Source organism: Stegostoma tigrinum, chromosome 14, assembly GCF_030684315.1.
Source record: "Stegostoma tigrinum isolate sSteTig4 chromosome 14, sSteTig4.hap1, whole genome shotgun sequence".
NCBI lineage: Eukaryota > Metazoa > Chordata > Chondrichthyes > Orectolobiformes > Stegostomatidae > Stegostoma > Stegostoma tigrinum.
In genome coordinates this window covers 27,793,197-27,817,721 of record NC_081367.1, presented here as the reverse complement: position 1 = coordinate 27,817,721, position 24,525 = coordinate 27,793,197, and the positions used below count along the sequence as shown (strand labels likewise).

At 40.8% G+C, this 24,525-nt stretch overlaps 1 protein-coding gene across 3 annotated transcripts in view; it reads right to left on the bottom strand.

The window, feature by feature from the left end:
* Positions 1-24,525, bottom strand: part of nmd3 (NMD3 ribosome export adaptor) — a 60,496-nt gene that overhangs the window by 34,605 nt on the left and 1,366 nt on the right. For all 3 annotated transcript variants that reach the window (XM_048542136.2, XM_048542137.2, XM_048542138.2), the window contains exons 3-4: positions 10,029-10,163; positions 330-426 (exon numbers count right to left, since the gene is read on the bottom strand). In XM_048542136.2, coding sequence (XP_048398093.1) covers positions 330-426; positions 10,029-10,163 — 232 coding nt within the window. The remainder of the gene's footprint in view (positions 1-329; positions 427-10,028; positions 10,164-24,525) is intronic.

The following is a 24,525-nucleotide window of genomic DNA, read 5'->3' as shown; positions in this document are numbered from 1 at the left end:
CCAGGGTATGCTGAAATATGTCAACTTTTTAATAACTACTGATAAAATAGAATTCTAAATTTCTGGCAAGTCAACAATGTCATTAGTGCTATAATAACTGCAGCTAACATAAGAGACCACTGCTATGCATGCACAACTGCAGAAAGTATTCAAAGTCATTATCAAAATGTTTTAATAAGACAATTTTGTACTTTTTCCCATTGGATCCTAGTAACTACATCATTAAGTTATTAAAATATAAATGTTTCTGACTGCCATCAATTTACGAATGCTAAGAAGCAAGACCCAAATTGAAACATCCATTTTGTTACGTGATCCTGTCTACTAACTTTGGTCAAGGGGGACTTTAGTTTCTTAAGGCACAAAGTTAGAAGTTCTCTTGATTCCAATGCACACTGCATCCAAGTTCCTGGTGGCTGAAGATATCTGGGGGGAAAAAAAGACAACATCTCTTAATTAGTTCAGAAATCTACATCATTTATTTAAAAATCTACCAATCAGGATTGGTATGCATCCGACTCAATTCTCAATAACACTGCTAGCCAGCAATTAGACAGACCCGAAAGAGTAATCAGTAGATTCCACAAGTGCCATGTGCTGCTGAATTACATGTTTTCAGCTAAGTAAATTAACCATTCTGTATCTTACAGATTAAACTTGGTGAGGAAATGATCCTCCTAAAAAATGAGCACATTGCTTAGTTTGGGCAGTGTTAAGCAATGCAGTGGATTTTTGCATGCATCGAACACAGTTGACTTAGTTCAATTATACACTGCTAATAACATTTTTCAGGTTCATTACACTAAGACTCAAATTTCTTTTGGCAATTAAAGAAAATACAAGGGTATTAGTGGATATGTTCAACGCAACTTTAGAAGACACTACACTGATCAAAATAACTGAATTTCGTTCTTGTGATTCAACACCCGGTAATTACTTGCAGGCAGAAAGCCAATATACTGTGAATTCCTCACAGTCCAGAACTAGTTCATTGAAAGCAACTTTTTAATGTTTCTAACAAAACTTTAAATAATGCTTTTCACAAACAGTGGAACAGCAGAATAGGACAGCACAGCAGGATGGCTGAAAATAGGTCATAACAACATGATGATAGAGGGCTGACGGAGTAAATGAATGAACACTTCAAACTGTATAGGAGAGAGTACCAAATGGTTTGGAAAACTTAGGATGCAATGAGCGCACTTCACTAATCCAGAGGTATAATGAAAATTACTGATTTACATGATAATTTAGCTCCCACTTAATGTAAAAAATTTGGGTTATAAACAAATGAACAAACCAAATGTAGTTTCCCAAAGTGTAGAGTGATTCTTTACACACATATCTTTATAAACGTGACTGTCCAATGAACTTTTTTTAAAATTGAAAACAAAACTGTTGCAGTTGTCTGTTTGCTGTTACTATTTTAATCAAAAGGGAATTCTTTGCACAAATTGTACAAAATAATGGAAAGTCTCAAATTTAACTTCCTCAGAAATGCCAGCTATTTATCAATACTTTACAGTTCAATTTTTCCAAAGAGTATTTCACCAATTTAATCTTTAAACAATACTAAAGGCAATTCACAAAACGATAAACATGGGCTGAATTTCCCCAGAGTTTGGCTAAGTTTCAATAACAGGAAATTTCATGGGGCAGTTCCTCTCCATGACCTCCAGCGTGTTTACTCACACACTTATAAACTATTCACCTCATCATTTAGTTCCAGGTCATTGCTCTCAGGCCATCTTCTTCTCTCCAGCGGCACAAATGCTCATCATAACAAGGGCTGTCAGGCTTTCCCACAACTAATGCTATATTTACATGCCATCTGTGCATTACTTGAAATGTTGCAAGTCAGGAACTGCTTTTTCATAGTTGCACTGTGAGAAGATTTGTCTGAGATGGCCAACAGGGGGAGACTGACACTGTTTTGCCCAGAGGGACCTGGAGGTCCTTGTGGATGGTATGGTAAACTGGAGGCCCATCCTCCTTCCTCAGGACCGTCAGTTCACTGAATCATAAGATTGCTACTATGCAGGATACGGCATTCAGCCCATCACGCCAGCACCAGCAGTTGAGACTAAGACTAGACCAGACTGGCAGAGTCTGACGCTACCATCCAGATCACAGCCATTTCCATGGTCTAAAGGAACACGCAGTAATCCTGCAAGAGGGTCAAAATCTTCTGCTTTTCACAACCATCTTTTTTCTGTTGCCTCACACTCACTAACTCCACTATTGCAACCATCTCTCAACAAGTCCATCACTCCCGATACTACATGCAGCATGTTCTCTCTCACTAGCTCTCACTCAACTTTAACTTCCATAGTACTAACCCTAAACGCCTTCTGCATTTCCTATTCACTGACTCAGTACTCTTCCCACCTTTGTCAGCACTAACAGTCACCTTCATCTCTTTCAATCCCTGTCCTAATTTTACTCCAAGAGAAAATGGCCCAAAATAGGGCACAAACAGCTAATACAGACTGTCAGGTGCCCAACAATGAATCACTCACTTCCTATGAGAGAATCCTTGCCTTAATAAGAAAGGGTAGAGATCTCTTGTAAAGATGCCATGACCTCCATGTCCCAAATAGAATTCACTGCAAATGCAGCACTACTCTCATTACCACTAGTATTTTATTAACATGCCAAAGCTTCAACCTTCTTTCAAAGCTCATAACCTTTTGGCTACTGTCAGCACGAGCAGTACCATTATAGCCTGCACCCTGAAGAGAGCAGTCCTTCTCGCAACCACAATCTCCTCCAACTTTGAGAAAGATGACACAGACCCCTCAGAAGAAACACCAGCAAGATTTTCTCCCGTACCTTCTGTTGGCTGAAATACCAATACCTCAGTGGGTATTACAGCTAATTAAAATTTGAAGCACATTCTGGTGAGCACATCATGCCATGGCTCAGATCCTGGCTTGAGGAAAAAAAAAACACCCAAATCTCTCTGATGAAGGGTCTAGGCCCGAAACGTCAGCTTTTGTGCTCCTGAGATGCTGCTTGGCCTGCTGTGTTCATCCAGCCTCACATTTTATTATCTTGGAATTCTCCAGCATCTGCAGTTCCCATTACCTCCTCTAAGATACATTTGCAGTTGGGATTAAATAGGAGTGACAGCCTCCACAATACCAATGCATTTATAGTCAGTGAAAGATAACTGTTGAAACAGTTGCCACACAAGTTCTGTTTGGTCCACTATGACTGGCAAAGTTGCACTGTAGAATGGTGAGTGATGTCTTCTCCAGTCAACGTTCATTTCCTACTTGTTAAAATGCTGAATCCTCACAGATTTTCACTGTCCATCACACACACACATCCCATTGTCCAGTTATCTGGAGTGGCCAATATAAGTAAGTATTAAGCGACACCTTCTGACTGTACTGTGCAGGAACGAATGACCAGGCTTCAACAAGCATGGGAACTCATGTTGAGGAGATATCTTATGGTCAGCATTCACTCCAATTTAATTTTAATCAAATTTATAGCCAACATAGCTCGTCACGGCATGAGATTCACATCCAGAACTTTCTAACAGCTCCTACCTTTAACTTGTACCGAGAGTACACCAATTACCGCATGATAAACTCATCAAAGCTCACTCTACCAAATAAAAGAAAAAAAACTTACTGACCCACGCTGAATGCAGCACGGCCACTTTTCAATTGTACTGTGCTCGTGTTTCAAATGAGGAAGACGACACAAGTGGCACTTCACAGACTGGGCTCACCCAGTCAATCCTTACATTCTTTTCTGCCTTGCACTACCTTGTAACCAACTCTTGTTTTACATGAACAGGGCCGACGGCTCAGTTATGACAAACATTAAGCACGGACTCCCGCATTGGAGGGCTGGTGGTGACTGATGAATCAGCCAACCACAGTTCCCTTATGCCCTCCCATCTCCCATCTTTGTTCACTGAGTTGCACTCCTTCACAATTATTATCGCCTATGTATCCAAGCAATCCGTCGCCAATCCCCATACTTAACATCACATTTCCTCCACCAGAACAGTGGCCCCGATAACTCTTCTTTACATTAATGAACAGTCCCCAGGCTTACCCTGCCACCTCCTCAACCCACTTGAGACACCAGCCCCAATTAATGACTGGCAGAAATCTATGCAAATCACTGGCTAGCTTACCCCCTAGCCCCAAGACTGGGGGCATTTGACCTGTGGGACTGACAATGGGCGAATCCCCAATGTAAGGAAACAAAATCCCCAATTCTGAACGCCCTGAGGAACTGGCTGTGTCCAAAATACAATACTGATATCAAGAATTTACCTGAGCCTTGCTGTCCTCGCAATCCATCACTGATTACAGTCACTCCTGTCCTGACTGAGAACTACTCCCATTAGACTTAGAGGCATGGTTATTTGGTTGCAGCATATTCAATACATTTGCCATGTAAACTGTGAGGCCACATTTGACTGCATGTGACATCAAACAGCAGTTAGTGGGAGTGGGGAGAGAACTCTCCATTGCTTAGAGTCATACCTGGCACATAGGAAGATAATTGCGGTTGTTAGACATCAGTCATTTCAACTCCAAGATATCTTGGTAAGAACTCCTCTGGGTTGGGTCATAGCTCTAACCATTTCCAGCTGCTTCAAACGATTTTACCTCCATCATAAAGGTCAGAAGTGGGAATGTTTGACGAAGATTACATAACATAAAGCAACATTTGCCACTCCTCACATAATGAAGTAGTCCAATGTCCATATGCAACAAGACCTAGACAACATCGATGCTTGGGCTGAAAAGCAGCAAGTCACATTTGTCTCACACAAATACTAGTCAATGGCCATCTTCAATAATGTACAATCAAAGCACTGCCTCTTGACATTCAATGGCATTACCAACACTGAATCTCCCACTATCATACTGGGGGTACCACTGATCAGAAACCAAAATGACTCACCATATAAATACAGTGGCTACAAGAGTAGATCAGAGGCTCGGAACACTGCAGCAAGTGGTTCACCTAAGTCTGTTCACCATCTACATTAAGTGTGGTGGAATACTCTACACTTGCCTGAAAGGGTGCAGCTCTAACAACACTCAAGCAGCTCAATACTAGTCAGGTCAATGAAATCCAATTGATTATTTATGAATACGATGCTATTCTGTCAGTCCACCACCAATGCTTGGTAACAGCAGCACATACCATCTACAAGATGCACTGCACAAATTCCAAGATTTTGAGACAGCACCTTCCAAACCCAGGACCACATCCATCTAGAAGGGCAAGCATAGCAGATACAGAGGAACATGACCCACCTACAAGTTCCACTCCAAGCCACTCACCCTCCTGACTTGGAAATATAGCACCATTCCTTCACTGTTGTTGGGTCAAATCCTGGATTTCTCTCCCCAACAGCATTGAGAGTCTTCCTACAGCACATGGATTGTAGCGGTTCAAAATAGTAGCTCATCACTACCTACTCAAGGGCAGAGAGACAGGCAACACCCACAACTCACGAGTGAGTAAGAAACTGAGACATTAATTAGCACATTGCCACACAACATGTCCACCACCTTGGCTGTGCTCTGCCAGCAAACATGACTTCTCATGGGCTAAAAGGAAAGGCAAAAGTAATGTGAGCATGTAAGCTCTGAAGGAACTGTCAATGTGCATAATTGCAAGACAGAATGCAGTGTGCATCCAAGTAGGTGCAAAGTGAACAAGTGCAAAGTGAACAAGTGCAAAGTGAACAAGTGCAAAGTGAACAAGTGCAAAGTGAACAAGTGCAAAGTGAACAAGTGCAAAGTGGCAGCCCTGAAATACACCCTGTGCTGATTCATAAGATGTTTATGTCCCTGTGCGTAAAGCGATCTGGCAGCAACATTGCAACAAAAAGTACAAACAGGCTCCAAACAGCAATTTGAAGTGACAGATTATGTTATAAGTGAGTCTGAAATGTGCCACCTTAAAGCTGGTGTCTGTCCAATGCCAGTCTCCATAGACAAAAGATGCAAGTGGTCGCTGTCCATGTAGCATCCACTGTGGTGCAGGGACTAAGCAGGGTGACAAGGGAAAAAGAAACAAGGGCTGAAATGTAAGAGAACAGTAAAGTGTAAAAGCAGTACACGGGTGATCAACAACAAGAAACAAACAGGGCCACAATACAAATAGAAGTTAGGGTGATTAAAAATAGCAAAGAAGCAAGTCTAAAGTTTTGTGTCTGAATTATTGAAGCATTCAGAATAAGGCAGATAAACTGAAGGCATAAATCAAGGCAAATGGATACGATCTTGTAGTCATTATAGAGATTTGGAGGTCAAAACTGGGAACTTAACATTTAGGTATATTAGATCTTTTAGAGAGACAGGAGGAAAGGAAGAAGTGGTGAGGTAGCACTCTTACTAAGAGATAACAAAGATGACCTAGGCTTGGTTGATGTAGAGTCCGATTGTGTGGAATGAATAACAAGGAAAGGACGACATTGGTGGTAGTAGTAGTAGTGGCAGACACCCAAACAGCGGCCACATCGTAGGAAATGATATGAATCAATAAATTATGAAAGCATTTAAAATAAAGAGCAATAATTACAGGTAACAATCTTCCGTTGATTGGTTCAAACAAGTCAGAAAGCATAGCAACAAAGAACTCACAGCACATTAGGAATAGTTGCCTTGAGGAATATGTCACAAAGGCAACCAAGGAACAGACTATCTCCATACAAATTACTGCAGTTGCTGGAATCTGTAATGAAAACAGAAGGTCAGGCAGCATCCATGGACAGAAAGCAACCCATTGTTTAGAGTCTAGAAGACTCATCACCATCAGCTCTGATGAAGAATCATCCAGATTTGAAACGTTAGGTTGCTATCCCTCCATGGATGCTGTCTGACCCGTTACGATCTCCAACATTTTTGTTTTCAGAACAGACTATCCAGGATCTTGTAAAGAGTAATGAGACATGTTCAATAAATGACCTCTGGCTACAAGGTCCCCTAGGAAGTAGTTATCATAACTTGCTGGAATTTACTATTCAGTTTCACTGGGTCAGAAGAAATTGGGGTTGGAAACAACAGTGCTTAACAAATAAAGGGAAATACAAAGAAATGCATTAGCTAAAATGAACTGAGCAGGTAGATTAGCAAGAAAGATAGTAAGCAACCAGTGGCAGAAATGCAAGGAGGCCATTCATGAATCACAGCAAAAATGTATCCCATTAAGGAGAAAATACTTTGAGGGGAATAAACCAACCAGGGAAGTTAAGGCGACTGTAAAGCTGAAAGAAAAAATACAAAGCAATGTCACTGACAGCCCCAAAGACTTGGATAAATTTAGAATCCAGCAAATGAGAACCTATAAAGGCAACAGAGAGAGAAAATAAACTACAATTGGAAAACTAGTGAATATTATAAGAACTGAGAGTAAGAGCTTCTTTAAATACATTAAATGGAAGGTGGGGAGGGGGTGAAATTGAACATTTTCCCCATCAAGATTGAATCTAGGAAGATAGTTGTGGGGAACAAGGAAATGGCAGAGGAGTTACAGATATTTTGCATCAGTCTTTACAGTGGAAGATACTTTGAACATCCCATTAATTCTAAAAGGCACAGGGAAGGAATTAAGCACTACAAACATCACTAGACTCCTAAGTATGAGACAAACTAATACTGCTGAAGACAGACAAGTCCCCTGGACCTGGCAGTTTGCATCCAAAGATCCTATGAGAAGTAGGCGCAGGGAGTGAACGTGTTTGTTGTAATGTTGCAAAAAACAAAATCAGTGAATTCTGGAGAAGTACCAGACTTTGCAAAACTGCCAATGTGAGACCCCTATTCAAAAGGGGAGGCAGAAAACAGGGAACCATAAGCTGATTAATGTAACACTATTGCTGAAAGATGCTGGTACCAATTAGTGAAGTTAAAACAGCATACTTGGAAAACCATAATCTCATCAAGCAAAGTCAGCATGGCTTCATGAAAAAGGGAAATTGTGTCTGACTAAGTTATTCGAGTTTTTGAGGAAACTCAGCCAGAGTGGATAGAGTGGCACCAGTAGATGCATTTCAACTGGACTCCCAGAAGGCACTTCACAGAGTACTCACAAAGGGTTGAGTCATAAGAGCCCATGGCATTGGAAGCAATCTATTAGCACAGAAAAAAATTGGCTAACGGGCAGGAAACAGTAAGCAGGGATAAGGTATACTTTTTCAGCTTGATGACCTGGAACTAGTGGGGTTAAATAGAGATCAGTGCACAGACTGCTACTGCTTATAACACATAATGACTTGAAGGAAGAAACGGAATGTACAACAACATTTAAAAGGCATCTAGACAAGTATATGAATAGGAAGCACTGAAAGGGACGTGGGCCAAATAGCAAATGGGATCACATTAATTTAGGATATCTCGGCAAGGACGAGTTGGACCAAGCATGGAGTTGTTTCCATGCTGTGTACCTCTCTGACTCTACCATAGCTAAAATGCAGCTGCAATACAAAAATAGGTGGAAAGGCAAGTTGTGAAGGGAGTACATTAGGTTTACAGAGAGATAGTGATTGGTTAAGTAGGTGGGCAAGATGTTAGTAAATGCAGTATAATGTGAGAAATTGTGAAGTTCATTTTGGAAGGGTGAACAAAAGAATAGTATTATTTAAATGGAAAAAAGCTGTAGAAAACTGCAACACCAAGGGATTTGAGTGTACTTATGCACCAGAGAAAACTAGCACATAGATGCAGCAGGTAATCAAGAAGGCTAATGGAATGTTGGTCCTTATTTTATGAACAAAAAAGGAGGGAAGTCTTACTGCGACTGCACAAAGTGCTCATGAGATGACATCAGGAATACCATGCGCAGTTCTGGCCCCCTTAAAAGTATTCCACTGGAAGCAATTCAGAGAAGATTTATTAGGATAATCACTGATATGAAGGTATTGTCCTATGAATAACGGTTAAGCAGATCAGGACATTACCCATGTTGCATTAAAAATCTTATATGTTTCAAAGAGCTTAACAGGGTAAATGCTCAGAGGGTGCTTCATCACATGGAAGAGTCTAAAAACAGAGGGCACAGTATCAGAATAAAGACACACCAATTTAAGACTGAGATATGAAAATTTTCTGAGGATTATATTTTTGAAACTCTTTGCCACAGAGAGTTGTGACAGCATAGTCCTTGTGCATACTTAAGGCTGAGACAGGAAACTTCTTGATCACCAGGGGAATCAAGAGTTAAAGAGAAAAGACAAGAAAGAGGGTATCCAGCCACAGTCCTATTGACTGGCAGAGCAGGCTTGTGGGACCAAATGGTCTACCTCCTGTCCCTATTTCTTATGTTCTAGAAATTTCACCATCCAGTTTCTGTTCACTGCCTGGCAAAATAGCAAGCTGCATATAAACAAAGCAAATTTAAGTAATGAAATATTAACGTATACAAATAAGCTCCTTGCCACTCACTAACGAGATTCTCAAAGTCAATGAAACCTTATTCACAAAATTGAACACTTTTGCTCAGCCTTAAGAATCGCTTTCTCATTCTCACTGTATTTTCCAAATCGCCTGTATCAATCAGGGTCAGGGAAAACTCAATTTATTGTTTCAAACACCTGAATATGAAAACCAGCAATTAAGCAACCTAAAATAGAAAAATGTGGCAAGTCCAAGAACACACGCATTTTTTTTTTAAAAAGTCTAATCGGCTGAATTCTACCAACCAATCATTCTCCAAAGACCCATTTTGTTACTTATTTTATAAGTAAACATTGCCTACAACAAAATTATACACATACAGTTAAAGCAGAACTGTAAACCATCTTTTTACACTTATTTCAGATTAAAAAAACAAACTAAATTACATTGAACTAGTTATTATGAAATATCTGTGACAAAATGATCAGTTCTTTCAAATTAGTCTGTTTTCAGGAAACCACCTCACTTTTCCATAGCAGATCAACGTTTATTTCATAAGATTGTAGAAATGTGTACCTTTCCATGTCACAATCGAATGGGCACATTTATCTTTGTATAACAAGTAACATACACATTATTTGTCCTTACCTTTCACATTGCTTGCAGAAATGAACATTTACTTGTTTTGGGATTCCTTCCGTGATGTCAACTTGTGCTCGCAAGCAGGCAACACACATATTTGCAGGATTTGGAGAGATGGGAATACCACACTGGCAACACAGGCTGAGAATAGAAGCAAACCAAGTGAATTTGACTGTATATAAAAATTACGGTCAGCTTGATAAATACAACGTATTTCGTAGATATTCTGATATCACAGTATATTATCTTGTATCCTGCAAAACAAACAAAAGATTGTGACTTGAATCTAGAGAGACCAGTTATTTGCAGTACTGATCATCTTCATTTACCCCTATTGTGCAGCTCTTGTGGCAGAGGGGTAGCACCCCTACGTCTGAGCCAGAAGGCCTGGTTTCAAAAACCACCTGTATATCACCACCTCTGGACAAGTTAATTAGAATACATTTACCACCGCCCTCCCCACCCATTGTTGTTTATAAATGGGAGGATAAGAATAGTTCTTATAAAAGTAGTCTATTCACTTTTAATATACCACGCCTATATTCTCAAAAATAGGAAATTATGCCATGGGAGCAGAAAATTATTCCTAATCAATTCCGCTTAGACATTTTACAATTTAATAGTTATCTCTAATCAAGAGTATTCAACAGGACATGAGGTCATAATAAGACTAATGGATACCCACAAAATTAAACATGAGCTCATGGAGTTCGCTACCTAGAGATCTGTAACTTCAAAGTCATTGACATTCACGACAATTGCGTAAATGCCATTCACTCTATTGCTCTGGAAATCATTCCATAAGAAATTAATATCTACATGGCTTCATAAAGATCTTATAAAATATAGCAGGCACTTGATACATTGCTTCACTGCCAGCTCCTTGCTAGAGCTAATCAATTTGCGTCAATTCCATACTCTTCTCTCCATCTTTCCCCTCCCCAACATAGAAGCCCAGAACTATCTGTCTCATCAAGTACTTAGATAAATCTCTTTGGAATAGTAAAGAATCCTCTTCTCCCAGTGCCTTTCTCATAATTGATTCCAAATGACAATAATTCAGCCTGAAAACAAAAGGTTTTACATTGAGAAAATAAACAAGGAGGTCACCATGAATCGCTGTCCTCTTGTTACCACCTTTCCACTGCTGGAGGAAATTGTTCCCTATTAACTATCACAATCTTAAACAAATATCAAATCTCCTCCTAAACTGCCCTGCACTAAGGAGAACTATCCCAGCTTTTCAAGATGCCATTATAGTAAATTGATGTCTGGAAATTTCCTGAAGTATGGTATCCAGAATGGAGAACAATGCAGAGGTCCAACCAGCAATTTTTAGAGGTTTAGAGTCAATTAATTTCTTTTGCACACAACAAGGTTAACAAGGTCATTTAAAAAAAAAAAATGCCTTCCCAATTTGCCTCACCATCTTCAAATATCAGTCTTCCTGCACTCCCTTTAAAATTATACTATTTAGTTCTCACTCGAACAAAATGAATCATTTATCTTCATTAATTCTCATTTGTTACTTGTCCTTTCACCAGTCTACCTCTTCTGAGATAGCAAGAACTGTAGATACTGGAGTCAGAGATAGCACAGTATAGAGCTGGAAGAGAGATCATGGGATCTGCAGATGCTGGAGGATCCACGATGACGAAGTGTGATGCTGGATGAACACAGCAGGCCAAGCAGCATCTCAGGAGCACAAAAGCAGGCATTTTGGGCCTCGACCCTTCATCAGGGGTTTAGGCCCGAAACGTCAGCTTTTGAGCTCCTAAGATGCTGCTTGGCCCGCTGTGTTCATCCAGCCCCACACTTTGTCATCATCGAGCTGTAGGAACACAGCTGGCCAGTCAGCATCAGGAGGAGCAGGAAGGTTGACACTTTGGGTCAGGGCCCTTCTTCGGAACCTCTTCCTGAGATGTGTTGCTACCCCTATCATCGCTACATTACAGAATTTGATGCCATCTTCATTTTTTTAAGGTATGCCCAATATACCCAAGGCCAGGTCACTTACACAAAATCAAAAAGAACAATGGTAATAACGTGAACCCCTAGGTAGGACCCCTTCATTCAAAGCTCCCATCTGAAAATCAATTGTTGACTACTGAAAGGAGGTCAATGAAGCACGTATTCTATGTGCCAACTAACAGAAAAGGTACAGAAGAGTACACTTTGCAGTGAACTCTAAAAAGGTGCATGAACTACTGAATAGTAATAATGTGGGGATTTCCATTATTCATTTGGGATAATAATAATGAAGAAGTGCAGAGCAGCAAAGGAGTTCTGACATACATTCAGGAGAGCTTTCTGAAGTAGCACAGGTCCAGTCTTACAAGAGGGAAAGCACTGCCATACCTGGTTCCGGGGAGTGAGATGTGTCCAGTGAACCAAATTTCAGCAGAACACTTTTAGAACCATTGAAAAATGCCATACCTATTGCCTTAAAAGAGAGAGTTTCTGCCACTAAGGATCCTTTTTACTACATTTCCATCCTTTACCTCAAGAAGCTGGATGGTTATTTTAGCTTCTCAAGCAAATGGTTCACATTTATCTCCCTCACCCAAAAGAAAAGTTATAAATCTAATTGCAACTTGAGAACCCCTGGAGATTTCCATAAGAAGCATCGCTAAAAAGAATAAGTTTCACAATCTTGGTATTTCCCAATTGATAGAAATTTCAAAAATACATTGCTCAACTCAACAACTTCTAAACTGGCATCAGGACTCGGTCAGGAGTCAGCCAGTTGAGTGTCCTATTAGACTTCACAGTTCCTCCATTTCAGTTTTGGAAGCTGCTGTAGGTTTTGAGAGACCCTACTCGAAAAGCAAGGGGTTAATCTTTGCTAGATTGCAACAGGTGCAAAGTGACACTTGATCCATTTTGATATCTAGTTCAATATATTTAAAAGCCCCAGAAGCATGACTTCCAATTGTGAATTCTGCTTCAAGCAATTTGCAACAAACTTCATTTCTCCCACCTCACAAATAATTAACTATGTACATCATAAAGATGACTGAAATCTGCCCTCCAGGGAAAAACATGGCAGGTCTTCACTGAACTGCAGTCAAGCCAATTTTAATAAGAGAGACCTTATTAAATAGCAAACTCTAGAGGCAGTTAGGGCACAAACATGTTTAATTTTCACAATGTCCTCACTACATTCAGCACTTCTTTTCAAGGCCAAGAAACATGTCCCTTGAGTTGAGTTTCTTGTAGAAATGCAGTATTATATTTATCTACACTCTCAAGCAACTGTTGCTAACAAAGCCAAAACACATCTTCAAAAATTGCTTTTCTTACTGTACCCAAATCTACTGTTATATCCTGGCCCACAGTATTTCTTTAAAACCTCATGCTACTATCCTTGCTTTAACCCAATAAGTCCCATTAGGGAATATCTTTGCATGCTTAGGAGCTAGCTAGTGGCCATCTTGTTAAAAGCAAAATATACCAAGCCAGAGATTGTAAAAACTGCCGATGCTGGAGTCAGAGATAACATATGTGGAGCTGGAGGAGCATAGTAGGCCAGGCAGCATCAGAGGAGCAGGAAATTTGACATTTCAGGTCAGGGCCCTTCTTCAGAGATGGAGGAGGGGGAAGGGAGCTCTGAAATAAAGAGAGGGGGGAGGGGTGGGCTGGGGAAGGTAGGTGGGATGGTGATAGCTCAGTGCAGATAGGCAGTGGTAGGGATTGGTCAGTGAGGTGGGAGAGAAGATGGACAGTTGGGTTATTGAAGGAGAAGTTGTTATGGGTAAGGATAAGTTGAAGGAGAAGTTCTTAAGCCCTTCACTTCTTCCTCTCCCGCAGGCTCAACCAGTTCCCCTCCATTGACACCCTCATCCTCTTAACCGAACTCGTCCTTAACAACTTCTCTTTCAATTCCTCCCACTTCCTACAGACTAAGGGGTGGCCATGGGAAGCCCCACGGGCACAAGCTATGCCTGTCTTTTTGTAGGCTATGTGGAACAGTCCCTCTTCCGCAGCTACACTGGCACTATCCCCTATCTCTTTGTCCACTACATTGATGACTGTATTGGTGCTGCCTTGTGCTCCCACGAGGAGCCTGAACAATTCATCAACTTTACTAACACCTTTCAACCCAACCTCTGATACCTCTCTCTCTCCTTCCTGGACCTCTGTGTGTCCATCTTTGGCAACCGCCTCGAAACTGATGTCTATTTCAAGCCCACCGACTCCCCCAGCTACCTAGATTGCACCTGCTCTCACCCAAATTCCTGCAAGAATGCGATCCTCTACTCACAATTCCTCTGACTCTGCCGTGTCTGCTCCTGAGATAGGGCGATCCATTCTCAAACATCCCAGATGTCATCTTATTTCAAGGATCGCAACGTACCCCACTTCGATGGACGAAAATGTTCTTGACCGCATCTCTTGCGTTTACTGCACCTCCACTCTCACATCCCCTCCCCCCAAAAACAAAGACAGAATCCCCCTTGCCCTCACATGTCACCCCATTAACCTCCGGATTCAAGGTTTCATTCTCCACCACTTCCGCCAGCTTCAATCTGACCGCACAACCAAAGATATATTTCCTTCATCACCCCTATCTACCTTCCATAGGAACCGAGCTCTCTGCAACTCCCTCATCCGCTCTACACTCCCCACCACTGACACCTTTCCCTGCAACCACAGGAAGTTCTACACCTGCCCCTACACCTTCCCCCTCACCTCCATCCAAGAAACCAAAATAAACCTTTCACATCAGGCAGAGGTTCATCTGAACATCTGCCAATGCGGTCTATTGCATCCGCTGCTCCCAACGTGGCCTCCTCTTCATTGATGAGACCAAGTGGAGGCTCAGAGACCACTTTGTAGAGCACCTGTGCTCTGTTCATGACAAATGACAACACCTTCCAGTCGCGAACCATTTCAACTCTGCCTCCGCACCCAACACCCCCTCCAATTCTCTGGGTTACATGTCAATCCTGAGCCCCCTCCAGTGTCACTATGACACCACCAGAAACTGGAGGAGCAGCACCTCATATTTCACCTAGGAAACCTACAACCCAATGGTGTCAATGTGGACCTTTGCAGTTTCAAAATTTCGCCAGCCCCAGCCTCATCCCATGACCAACCCTCCCTCTCATCCCTGTCTCCTTGACATGAAACAACCGTCCTCCTTCTCTCTCACCTTTCCGCTCCTCCCACCTCACTAACCATTCCCCACCACTGCCTACTTGCACTCACCTATCACCATCCCACCTACCTTCCCCAGCCCCACCCCTCCTCTCTATTTATTTCAGAGCTCCCATCCCCATCCCCGATTTCTGATGAAGGGGCCTGACCCAAAACGTCAACTTTCCTGTTCCTCTGATGCTGCCTGGCCTTCTTGTGCTCCTCTAGCTCCACACTGTGTTATATCTATCAAGCCAGGTTCTTGATGGCGATTGGATAGATCTGGTACTAACATCTGCTGGGATCATAACAAGGACATCCTCTAGCCATCTGCAGAGAATTTCTAGCATGGGTAGCTCATGCTAGTGCAGTTTGACTCATCTGTTTTCTAATGTCATTTCATGTAACATTTGCACAAGTATCTCTAAATTCATCATTAGCAAACTCTGCATTGCTCCCCCCCCCACTCCAATTACTAGAGGAATTTTTGCCTGTGCTCCAAGATTATCTACTTTTCTATTACTCTGTCCACAATTATTTTAACTTTCTATATATTAATGCCGACTAAATCTGGGCGTAAAATTTACATATATGAAGGCTCTTTCTTTATCCTATATCGTTGTCCCAGTCCTTTGTTAATTAAGCACATCAACTTTCCTGCTCCTCTGATACGTCCTAGCCTGCTGTGCTCACTCCAGGCCATAATGGCATCTTTTGGCTTTTCTTTAAAACAAACCTCATATCTATCACTTATGTTTTCAGTAAACTTATTGTATTCTTCATCCCCTATGCCTGCATATTTTTCTGTATTTTAAACCTTTTGGAGGAAAAAGGAGCATTTTGCGTATGCAGTTTTAAAATAACACATTCTGATTTCTGCCCCTTGATGTCAATAACACAATTTATTGAGTGGAGAGCTTACATTCCACTCAAGGACGACAACAATGTCCCAAGTGTAATTTGCAATTTAAAATAAAATATTTCTGTCACTTTTCATATCCAGTTTCATCTACACCTCCATCAATGGTGGCTAAATTTATAATTCACTGGATATTATTTCCATGCTAACAATGATTGATTCCAGGTACTTTGCTAGAATAACCAATTTTTAAAAAATTAACATGCTATCATTCCTAAATCTGGAAGAGTAGGAACTCTCAAATTCCTTAACTTTGTTCCAATCCTTACTTTGTAATCAATGCAGCATTTTAGCTAATCTATCCCATTAACTATATACATGCATGCACTGTCTAAATACTGCACAAAGATTCAATACATTCATCACTGGGCTGAAATTCCAAGAGCAATACAGGGCCCTTTCTTTAGTCCATGTTTCCATTTTCATCACCTGAATCTTCTGTGCTGTGTGCAGTTTCAAATGACTCACTGTGACTTTTGCCCCATTTCATCTTTTCTGCTTTGCCTGTGACCTGATTTTAATAGTCTCGGCGGTCTGGTAACATTGTTCACTCCTTTGTCTGCCATGTGGCCAATGTCCTATTAGGGTCACAAACTGTGGTGAAAAGGAATGCTTTAATGTTTTCTTTAAAAAAAAGTGATTTTAACATTTTTTCTAGCGACATATTTAGCTGCAAATTTAACTTCCATCAGATGTCAGGACTTCGGCACAGTGTAACAACTTAAAAGTAAACACCAACTGTGGAATTTCCATTCAAAACTTCTCCAGTCTTGTATACAGCTCCACTGCATTCCACTGTCTTCACTCTTCCTAAACATTTTTGATCAATTTTGTCCACAAAAGCACTTCTGGATCCCAACCATCGGCCTGCAATCCTAAGAATTTTTATATTATCCTGTTTAAGTATGGCAGTGAAAGAGCCATGGCCATACTTGGTTTATATCTTCGACAAAAACATAACACAGGGTCACATTCTTCTACTCCACTCTTTGTAAAGTTCACATTCTAAAAACAGGGGACAGTAATCTTAACATGAAACCTTACATTTTAATACAGATATCTCTCTGAAGTATACACTAGTTGGGATAATACTTATTTTTCAATCTTTGACTTACAAACAGCAACCACTCTCTGCTATCACTGACCGACACCATAAGTCAAAGATTGGTTAGCCATATTCCAGGCATATAGCCCTCCAGTCCAAATTTTATTCCAACTCATCACAAAACTCCAACATATTAATTATTTAGCTAGGAAACAAATAATAGACACAGCCACACACACTGTGCCCCCCCCACTCTCCTGGCCCCAACCACCCCACATCCCCAATCTCCATCTGACCCAATCAACTCAATTAACAAAGAGCCATCACTTGTTCCCTAGTCTGATTTTATCTCAGGCATTTCTGCCGGACCCTAATAGGTGCTATTAGCCAAGAGCAAGAAACCAGCCAGCCTGCCCAATACCAGGATTTGGAACATCTGCTCTGGGCTACAGAGGAATGTGCAGTGGAAAAGATGAGGATCCAGTTGCCATGGTCCAGATCGGCATCAATGTTGTTCATAGGACCAGGAAAGGTGCTCTGCTGAGGAAGTATGTGTAAGGAGAATTTAAAAAGTAGAACCTCCAAAAGGTTATAATCTCTAGATTATTACCCGATCCATGAACAAATTGGCGTAGGACACGTGATTAGAAGAATTAAGGCTCAAAATGGGTACAAGAGAAATAGGTCTTGGAACACTGGCCACAGAACTGGAAAAAAAAGAGATGCTGTAATCTTTGGTTACCTACACATGAATCTTGCAGGGGCCTGTGTCTGACAAACTAACAAGGATGAGAGGGAGGGAGGCCATTAAATAACAGGGGTGACAGCAATCCATGAGAGGAAATATAGTAGTGTAATAATGCAGGTTCATTAATCTTCTGTGGTTTGGTTGTGTGCTTTAAAGCTGCTGGTGTTTAATGTGTGATATAGTACAAAATAATAAAATTGGCTTAATAATAATTCCTGATATTTTAATTGGCCAAACAATTGTTTGTGTTTAATGTGAATTTCTAAGAGTTTCTCTCTGGAATGAAAGTATAATGGAGACTGTACGCAAGCTTCTTTCAGTTTGGCTAAACTCATTAAGGTTCTTCGTGGGATTAACCTTATGACATTTCAGAAGTTTTAAGACAAAGTAATGTAACTTTGTAACTAATGTATAAACGGTAATAAAGTAAAATGTACAGGCACAAGCTCTATAATCGTGGTTAATGGCCAGAATTCTGATTCCAAGATATTCTAATAAATATGGGGATTTTTAATCCAGATACAGTTTGCATGTTTAGAATGATTTTTGTTACATTTGATTGTTTAAACTAGAATGCTTGATTAATTTTGAATTTGAATGATCATCAGCCAGAAAGTTTGAAGACTGGAGAATTCTGTTCCTCCTAACTCATAAAAGGAAAAGTTAACTGTTAATTTCAGCGCTGCTAATTTGCACTTGAAAACGAGAAAGGTCTAATTTTGACACAGTGAAAGTAGAACATAGGTCAGTATAGCACAAGAACAGGCCCTTTGGCCCATGATGTTGGGCCGAACATACATTAAATTAAACTCGTCCCTTCTTCCTGCCCATGGTTCCTTTCTCTCCATTCCTTGCTTATTCATGTGCTTATCTAAAAGCACCTTAAAACAATCCTATTGTATCTGCCTCCACTACTACCCCTGCGGCACGTTCCAGATGCCTACCAGTCAACGCAAAAAAACTTGTTCCTTACCCCCTCTCACTTTAAATGCATGCCCTCTCGTATTAGACATTTCAACTCTGGGAAAATGATTCGATTGCCAACTCTATCTATGCCACTCAATTTTATAATCAATTAGGTCAGTGGAATTACTTATCCAACTCTGTCATGGGATGTGACTGTTGCCGAATTCACACTCGAACTGAAGGGCTTGCTTGGCCATTTTAGAAGGCATTCAAGCTTAAATCACATTTTTGTTGGTCTGGAGTCACATATATGCCAGATAATGTAAGGATGGCAGATTTCCTTCCCTAAAGGACATCAGTAGACCAGATTTTTTTTTTTAACAACAGATCACCATCGCTGGGGCTATCGCAGATATAGATCTAGAACATAGTTAGACAAGGGTGACAATCCTTGGCATCTCAGCCATATTTGGCCAAGTATGGCATCAAGAAGCCCTAGCAAAACTGCAGCCATTGAAAGTACAGGGGGAAATGCACTTTGCACTGTTTGCTGTTACATCTAGCACAAAGGAAGACGTCTGTGGGTATTGGAGGCCAGCTCCAGGACCTCTCTGTAGGAGCTCCCAGGATGGTGTCCTATGCCCAAGCAAACACAGAACCACTTGAATCCACAAGGACAAGATTAGCAAACACAGTAACATCAGCATGCTGAAATTCCCAGTCTCATGAATGAGGCAGGGTGGTAACTAGTGGAATGTAAAAAAATTGTTTGAGGGTTAAGTCACAGAGTAAAAAAAATTTTGCTTGAAGACAGCAAAACATGTTGCTGGAATGGATTTTCAAACAAAGTGTAGTCATCTGTAAGTCAGCAGAGAGATTTGGAATTTAGATTTTCATGTGTCACTGCATTTGGAGGTCCCATTCCATAATCACACAGATAGAGTCATAGAGATGTACAGCATGGAAACAAACCCTTCTGTCCAACTTGTCCATACCAATCAGCTATCCTAAAGTAAAGTAACGTAGTCCCATCTACCAGCAATTGGCCATGTCCCTCTAAACCCTTCCTAATCACATACCCATCCAGGTGACTTTTAAATATTGTAATTGCACCAGCCTCCATCACTTCCTCTGGCAGTTCATTCTATGCACGTACCACCTTCTCCATGATAAAATGCTGCCTCTTAGGTCCCTTTTAAATCTTTCACCTCTCAGCTTAAACCTGTGCTCTCCAATTTTGGACTCACCTATGCTGAGAAAAAGGCCTTGGCTATTCATCCTGCCCATGTCCCTCATGATTTTACAACCTTCTGTAACATCACCACTCAGCCTCCAATGCTCCAGGGAAATTAGCCCAGTCTATTAAGCTATAGGGAGAGGCTGAAATGCTCCAATCCTGACAGCGTCTTTGCAAATCTTTTCTGAACCCTTTCAAGTTTCACAGCATCTTTCCCATAGCAGGGAGGCCAGAATTGAATGCAGTATTCCAAAAGTGGTCTAACCAATGTCATGGACAGCACATCATGACATCCCAACTCCTATACTCACTGCACTGACCAATAAAGGCAAGCGTACCAAATTCCTTCTTTACTACCCTGTCTACCTGCAACTCCGCTTTTAAAGGAACTATAAACCTGCACTTTTTGTTTTGCAACAATCCTCAGGACCTTACCACTAAGTGTATAAGTTCATCCCAAATGTGCCCTATCAAAATGTAGTGCCCCACATTTATCTATATTAAACTGCACCTGCCACTCCTTGGAACGTTGGCCCATCTGATCAAGGTGCCATTGTACTCTGAGGTAAACCTGTGCTGTCCACTACACCTCCAATTTTGGCATCATTTGCAAACTTACTAACCATACCTCCTACATTCACATCCAAATCTTTTACATAAATGACAAAAAGCAGTGGATGCAGCACCAATCCTTGTGGCATACCGCTGGTCACAGGCCTCCAGTCCAAAAAGCAACCCTTCAACATCACCCTCTGTCTTCAAACCTCGAGCCACTTTTGTATCTCCCTGATTTCCATATGATCCAACCTTATTAACCAGGTCTAGCATGCAGAGCCTTGGACACAATTTCCCAAAATCAGGTTGACTATCCCTAGTCAGTCATTGTCAAGGTACGACATCCTTTGTGAAAGTTAAGTGTTTCCACAGTTACTTGGAAAGATTGATTAAGTATGAAAACAAGAGCATCGGGCATCAACTCAGAGGTTTGGTCCAGGTATGTCCTGTATAGATGGATCATAAAGAAAAGCTCTTACGAAATTCGCATTTTTCTTTCTAAGAAAGCTGCATAAGGTGACACCACTCCAATGGTCTCAGCTTAAGCTATATGACTCACATTCTCATTCTGATAATAGGAAGGTCATAAGCAGGTCTTTTAGTTGTTTTATTTCAGAAAAACCACCAGATTAATATTAGCCGGTGTTGGCACTAATGGTGTACACGCTCCTTTTAACCATTTGTGATGATATTATAGCTTTAATTAGGATTTATTTTGTCCTGGCTTCTTTTGTTTGAAGAGAGGTTTTGAGCTGTGGGTGCCATGGCTATCTGGTCCAAGCCAATAAAGTGAACAGCTTATGATGCCTTGGGTTTTTTTTTAAAAATGATGCAACAACCGAAGCATCATGAATGGCTGGAGCCAGGCCTACAGAGAACCAGTGTTTTAGTTCAGCTTTCAGCAATTGTTGGGGTTTTAAAGCTGCCATACATCTCTCCCTGCTACAGCAAGATGCTCGAGATCTCTATCTCCGCCAGAATTCTCTCTTGGTATTCTCTCCTTATGGACTAGAGAAATATTGCATCTGAAACAATTTGTTTTTCTGAATTTCCCTTTGCCAAGGATGCATTTATGGTATGTTACTATATTGGAACAATTGCTGTACAGTAGTCAAATATTTGATTATTTTGTTAAGTTTTCCAGAGTTAAAGTTATTACCAATTCCTCTTTCTTTGTTTGTATTTTAATTGTAAGCTAAGACTAAAGTGTGTTTTGCTTAAAGCCGAGTAGCATGACCAATGAAATTAATCTGGAAACAAAGCCCCTTATATTTGCCTTTAAAGCAAGATAAAAGCTCGGGTTCAGGCTACCTCCTTGATATATGTGCAGGTAGTTTGGTCTGGTCAATTACACATGGTAGTATAAGAGGCACACACCGTGTACATCAACAAGAGCACCTGCCTGTATCACAAGTAGTACACTGCAACTGCTCACTGAAGAGAAAGGGGACAACTGCTAAAGGGCATGAGTGGTACAAAGGATGATGGAGAAATGGTTACGATTTCACCATGATGAATTAATTTATATAAGCCTGTGGTTGTACATGCTCTTATATGGGTATCTAGACTCGAAAGGACAGTAACAAGAATTGTGTATTGATGTTAACCAGTTATGGTGTATTGCTGAAAGATGTTTACTGTAACAACGTGGTGACTGGAATTTTACAGAGTTGCACTGATGTGTTGCCTTTCAAGTACACATTCATAGAAAAAGGGAGCACAAAGACGGTGTTAACATGAAAACAACTGAAGTGGTCTATAAAATTAAACAGTTAACGGATAATGGCACAATAACCAAGTCAATTAGCTAGACACAGCACAAATATCAACAGCTGACTAGTGTGTAGAACACTTGGAGTAAGGATCCAGAAGAACAGGTAAAAACTGAACATGTCTCTGTCACACTAATACAGTCCTAAATTCATGGAAAATCCAGAGTATTAACGATTCCAAATCATAAGAAGTGTGAGAAGTACAAAGGGCTTTCACATTGTAAGCCAAGGGACAAAATATGCAGTTACAACCACAGAATTACAAGAAGTGCAACTAGTAAAAGGGTTAGCCCCACGTACTGACTTCAGGATTAATTAAAAAATAGAATTGGATATTGGCAACAATCATTTCAGAATGATGTGCAGTCATATACACAGGGAGGTTTGTGACCTGAATTTGATTTAATCCAGACACAAAGGAAGTATCTATTGGTAATTCACCCAAATTAGGGAATGATGTATCCAAATGAAATGTAAAGACCTTGAAAGGATTGGTGCGACCACACTAATACTACTGACCAAGCTGACGATATTGGAATGAATAAACAATTTAATTACATTGTATACCATGATGTACTACTGTATACGCTCTCAGAAGGAACAGAAGGAATTAAATTGGAGGGCAGCATCAAAAGTGTAGTGTACTTTCACAGCGTATATGACAACCTTGAGGTAACTAATGGATTAATACAACCAACACCAGGCCAACCATACCTTAGAAGTAACTAATGCTACCTATAAACTAAGAAAGTCTGCCTACACTTCTAAGAGGGTAGCGTGTAACCAAAAGTCAAAGATCGTCTCATTGTGTAGGAAGAACCTGGAGGTGTCCCCCAAAACGTCTCCTTTACCGTGGAAACTGAAGCAGAGATTGAACACAAGAAACTGATTAGACATTTATCACGAGAACATCATGGAATTCTAAACAAAATAAGAGACTATGTCAAAGTGTTCAGCTATGAGCAACAACTCTGCCATGCTGTTCTGGAGATCTTGGTAGATTTTAACCAAGTTTGTTTCCCAGTACATGCTTGTAAAATATCTATAATGGCTTCATGCAAGATTTGAAGTGGCTCTTTAAACCACCACAACAGTCACTTGAAAACCACTGTTTTAGCTTATACCAACTCTCTGTGTTTAATTCAGATATTCTCTAGCTGTATGCTCGTACAAGTTCCAGATATCACCTCTTATCATCCTCTGTCTAAGTTGTTTCTAAGATAGTCTCTGCCCTTACTAAAATAGTACTGCTTAATGCACGTGAATTCCGAAGCGAAGTGAGTGTGACAGCCATTGACATCAAGATCACGTTTGACCAAGAGTGGCATCATGGAACACTAACAAAATTAGAGTAAGTGAAATCCGGGAGCTTGAGGGTGGGGAAAGACTGTATACTGGTTTGCATCATATATGGCACATCAGAAGATGGTTTTGGTTGTTGGAGGTCAGTTATCTCAGCTCCAGGACATCTCAGATTAGGATCCTATGCCTAACTTTCTTGAGCTGTGTCACCAAAGGCCTTCACTCCAACATAAAAGATCAGAAGTGGGGACATTTGCCAGTAATTGCACAAGTTTAGCATCAGTCGAGACTCAGATTGTGAAGCAGTTCATGTCCTAATGCAACAAAATGGAACAAAAAAAGAAAATCGAGGCTTAGGGAGAAATATAATAAGTAATACTCACATCACACAAATGCCAGACAATGACCATCTCCATTAACAGACCAATCACCCACTGCTTCTTCACATTCAACAGCATTACGATCACCGAGTCCTCACTATCAACATCCTTGGGGTTACCATTGATCAGAAACTCATCTGGACTCACCATATAAATATAGCAGCCGTCAGAGGGTAGGAATACTACAGTGATTAACTCCTGTTCACTACGAACAAGGCACAAGCTAAGAGTGTGAAGGAACACTCCTTACTTGCCCAGGTGGGTGCAGCTCCAACAACATTCAAGAAGCTAAACACCATCCAGCACAAAGCAGCACACTTGGTAAGTACCACATCCACAAAATCCTTCTCATCCTACTCCATCCACCGCCAACGCTCGGTGTCATCAGTGAGTACGATCTGCAAGAAACACTGCAGAAATTCACCAAAGATCCTTTGACAGCACCTGCTAAATCCATGACCACTTCCATTTAGAACGACAGACAGCAAATCCACGGGAAC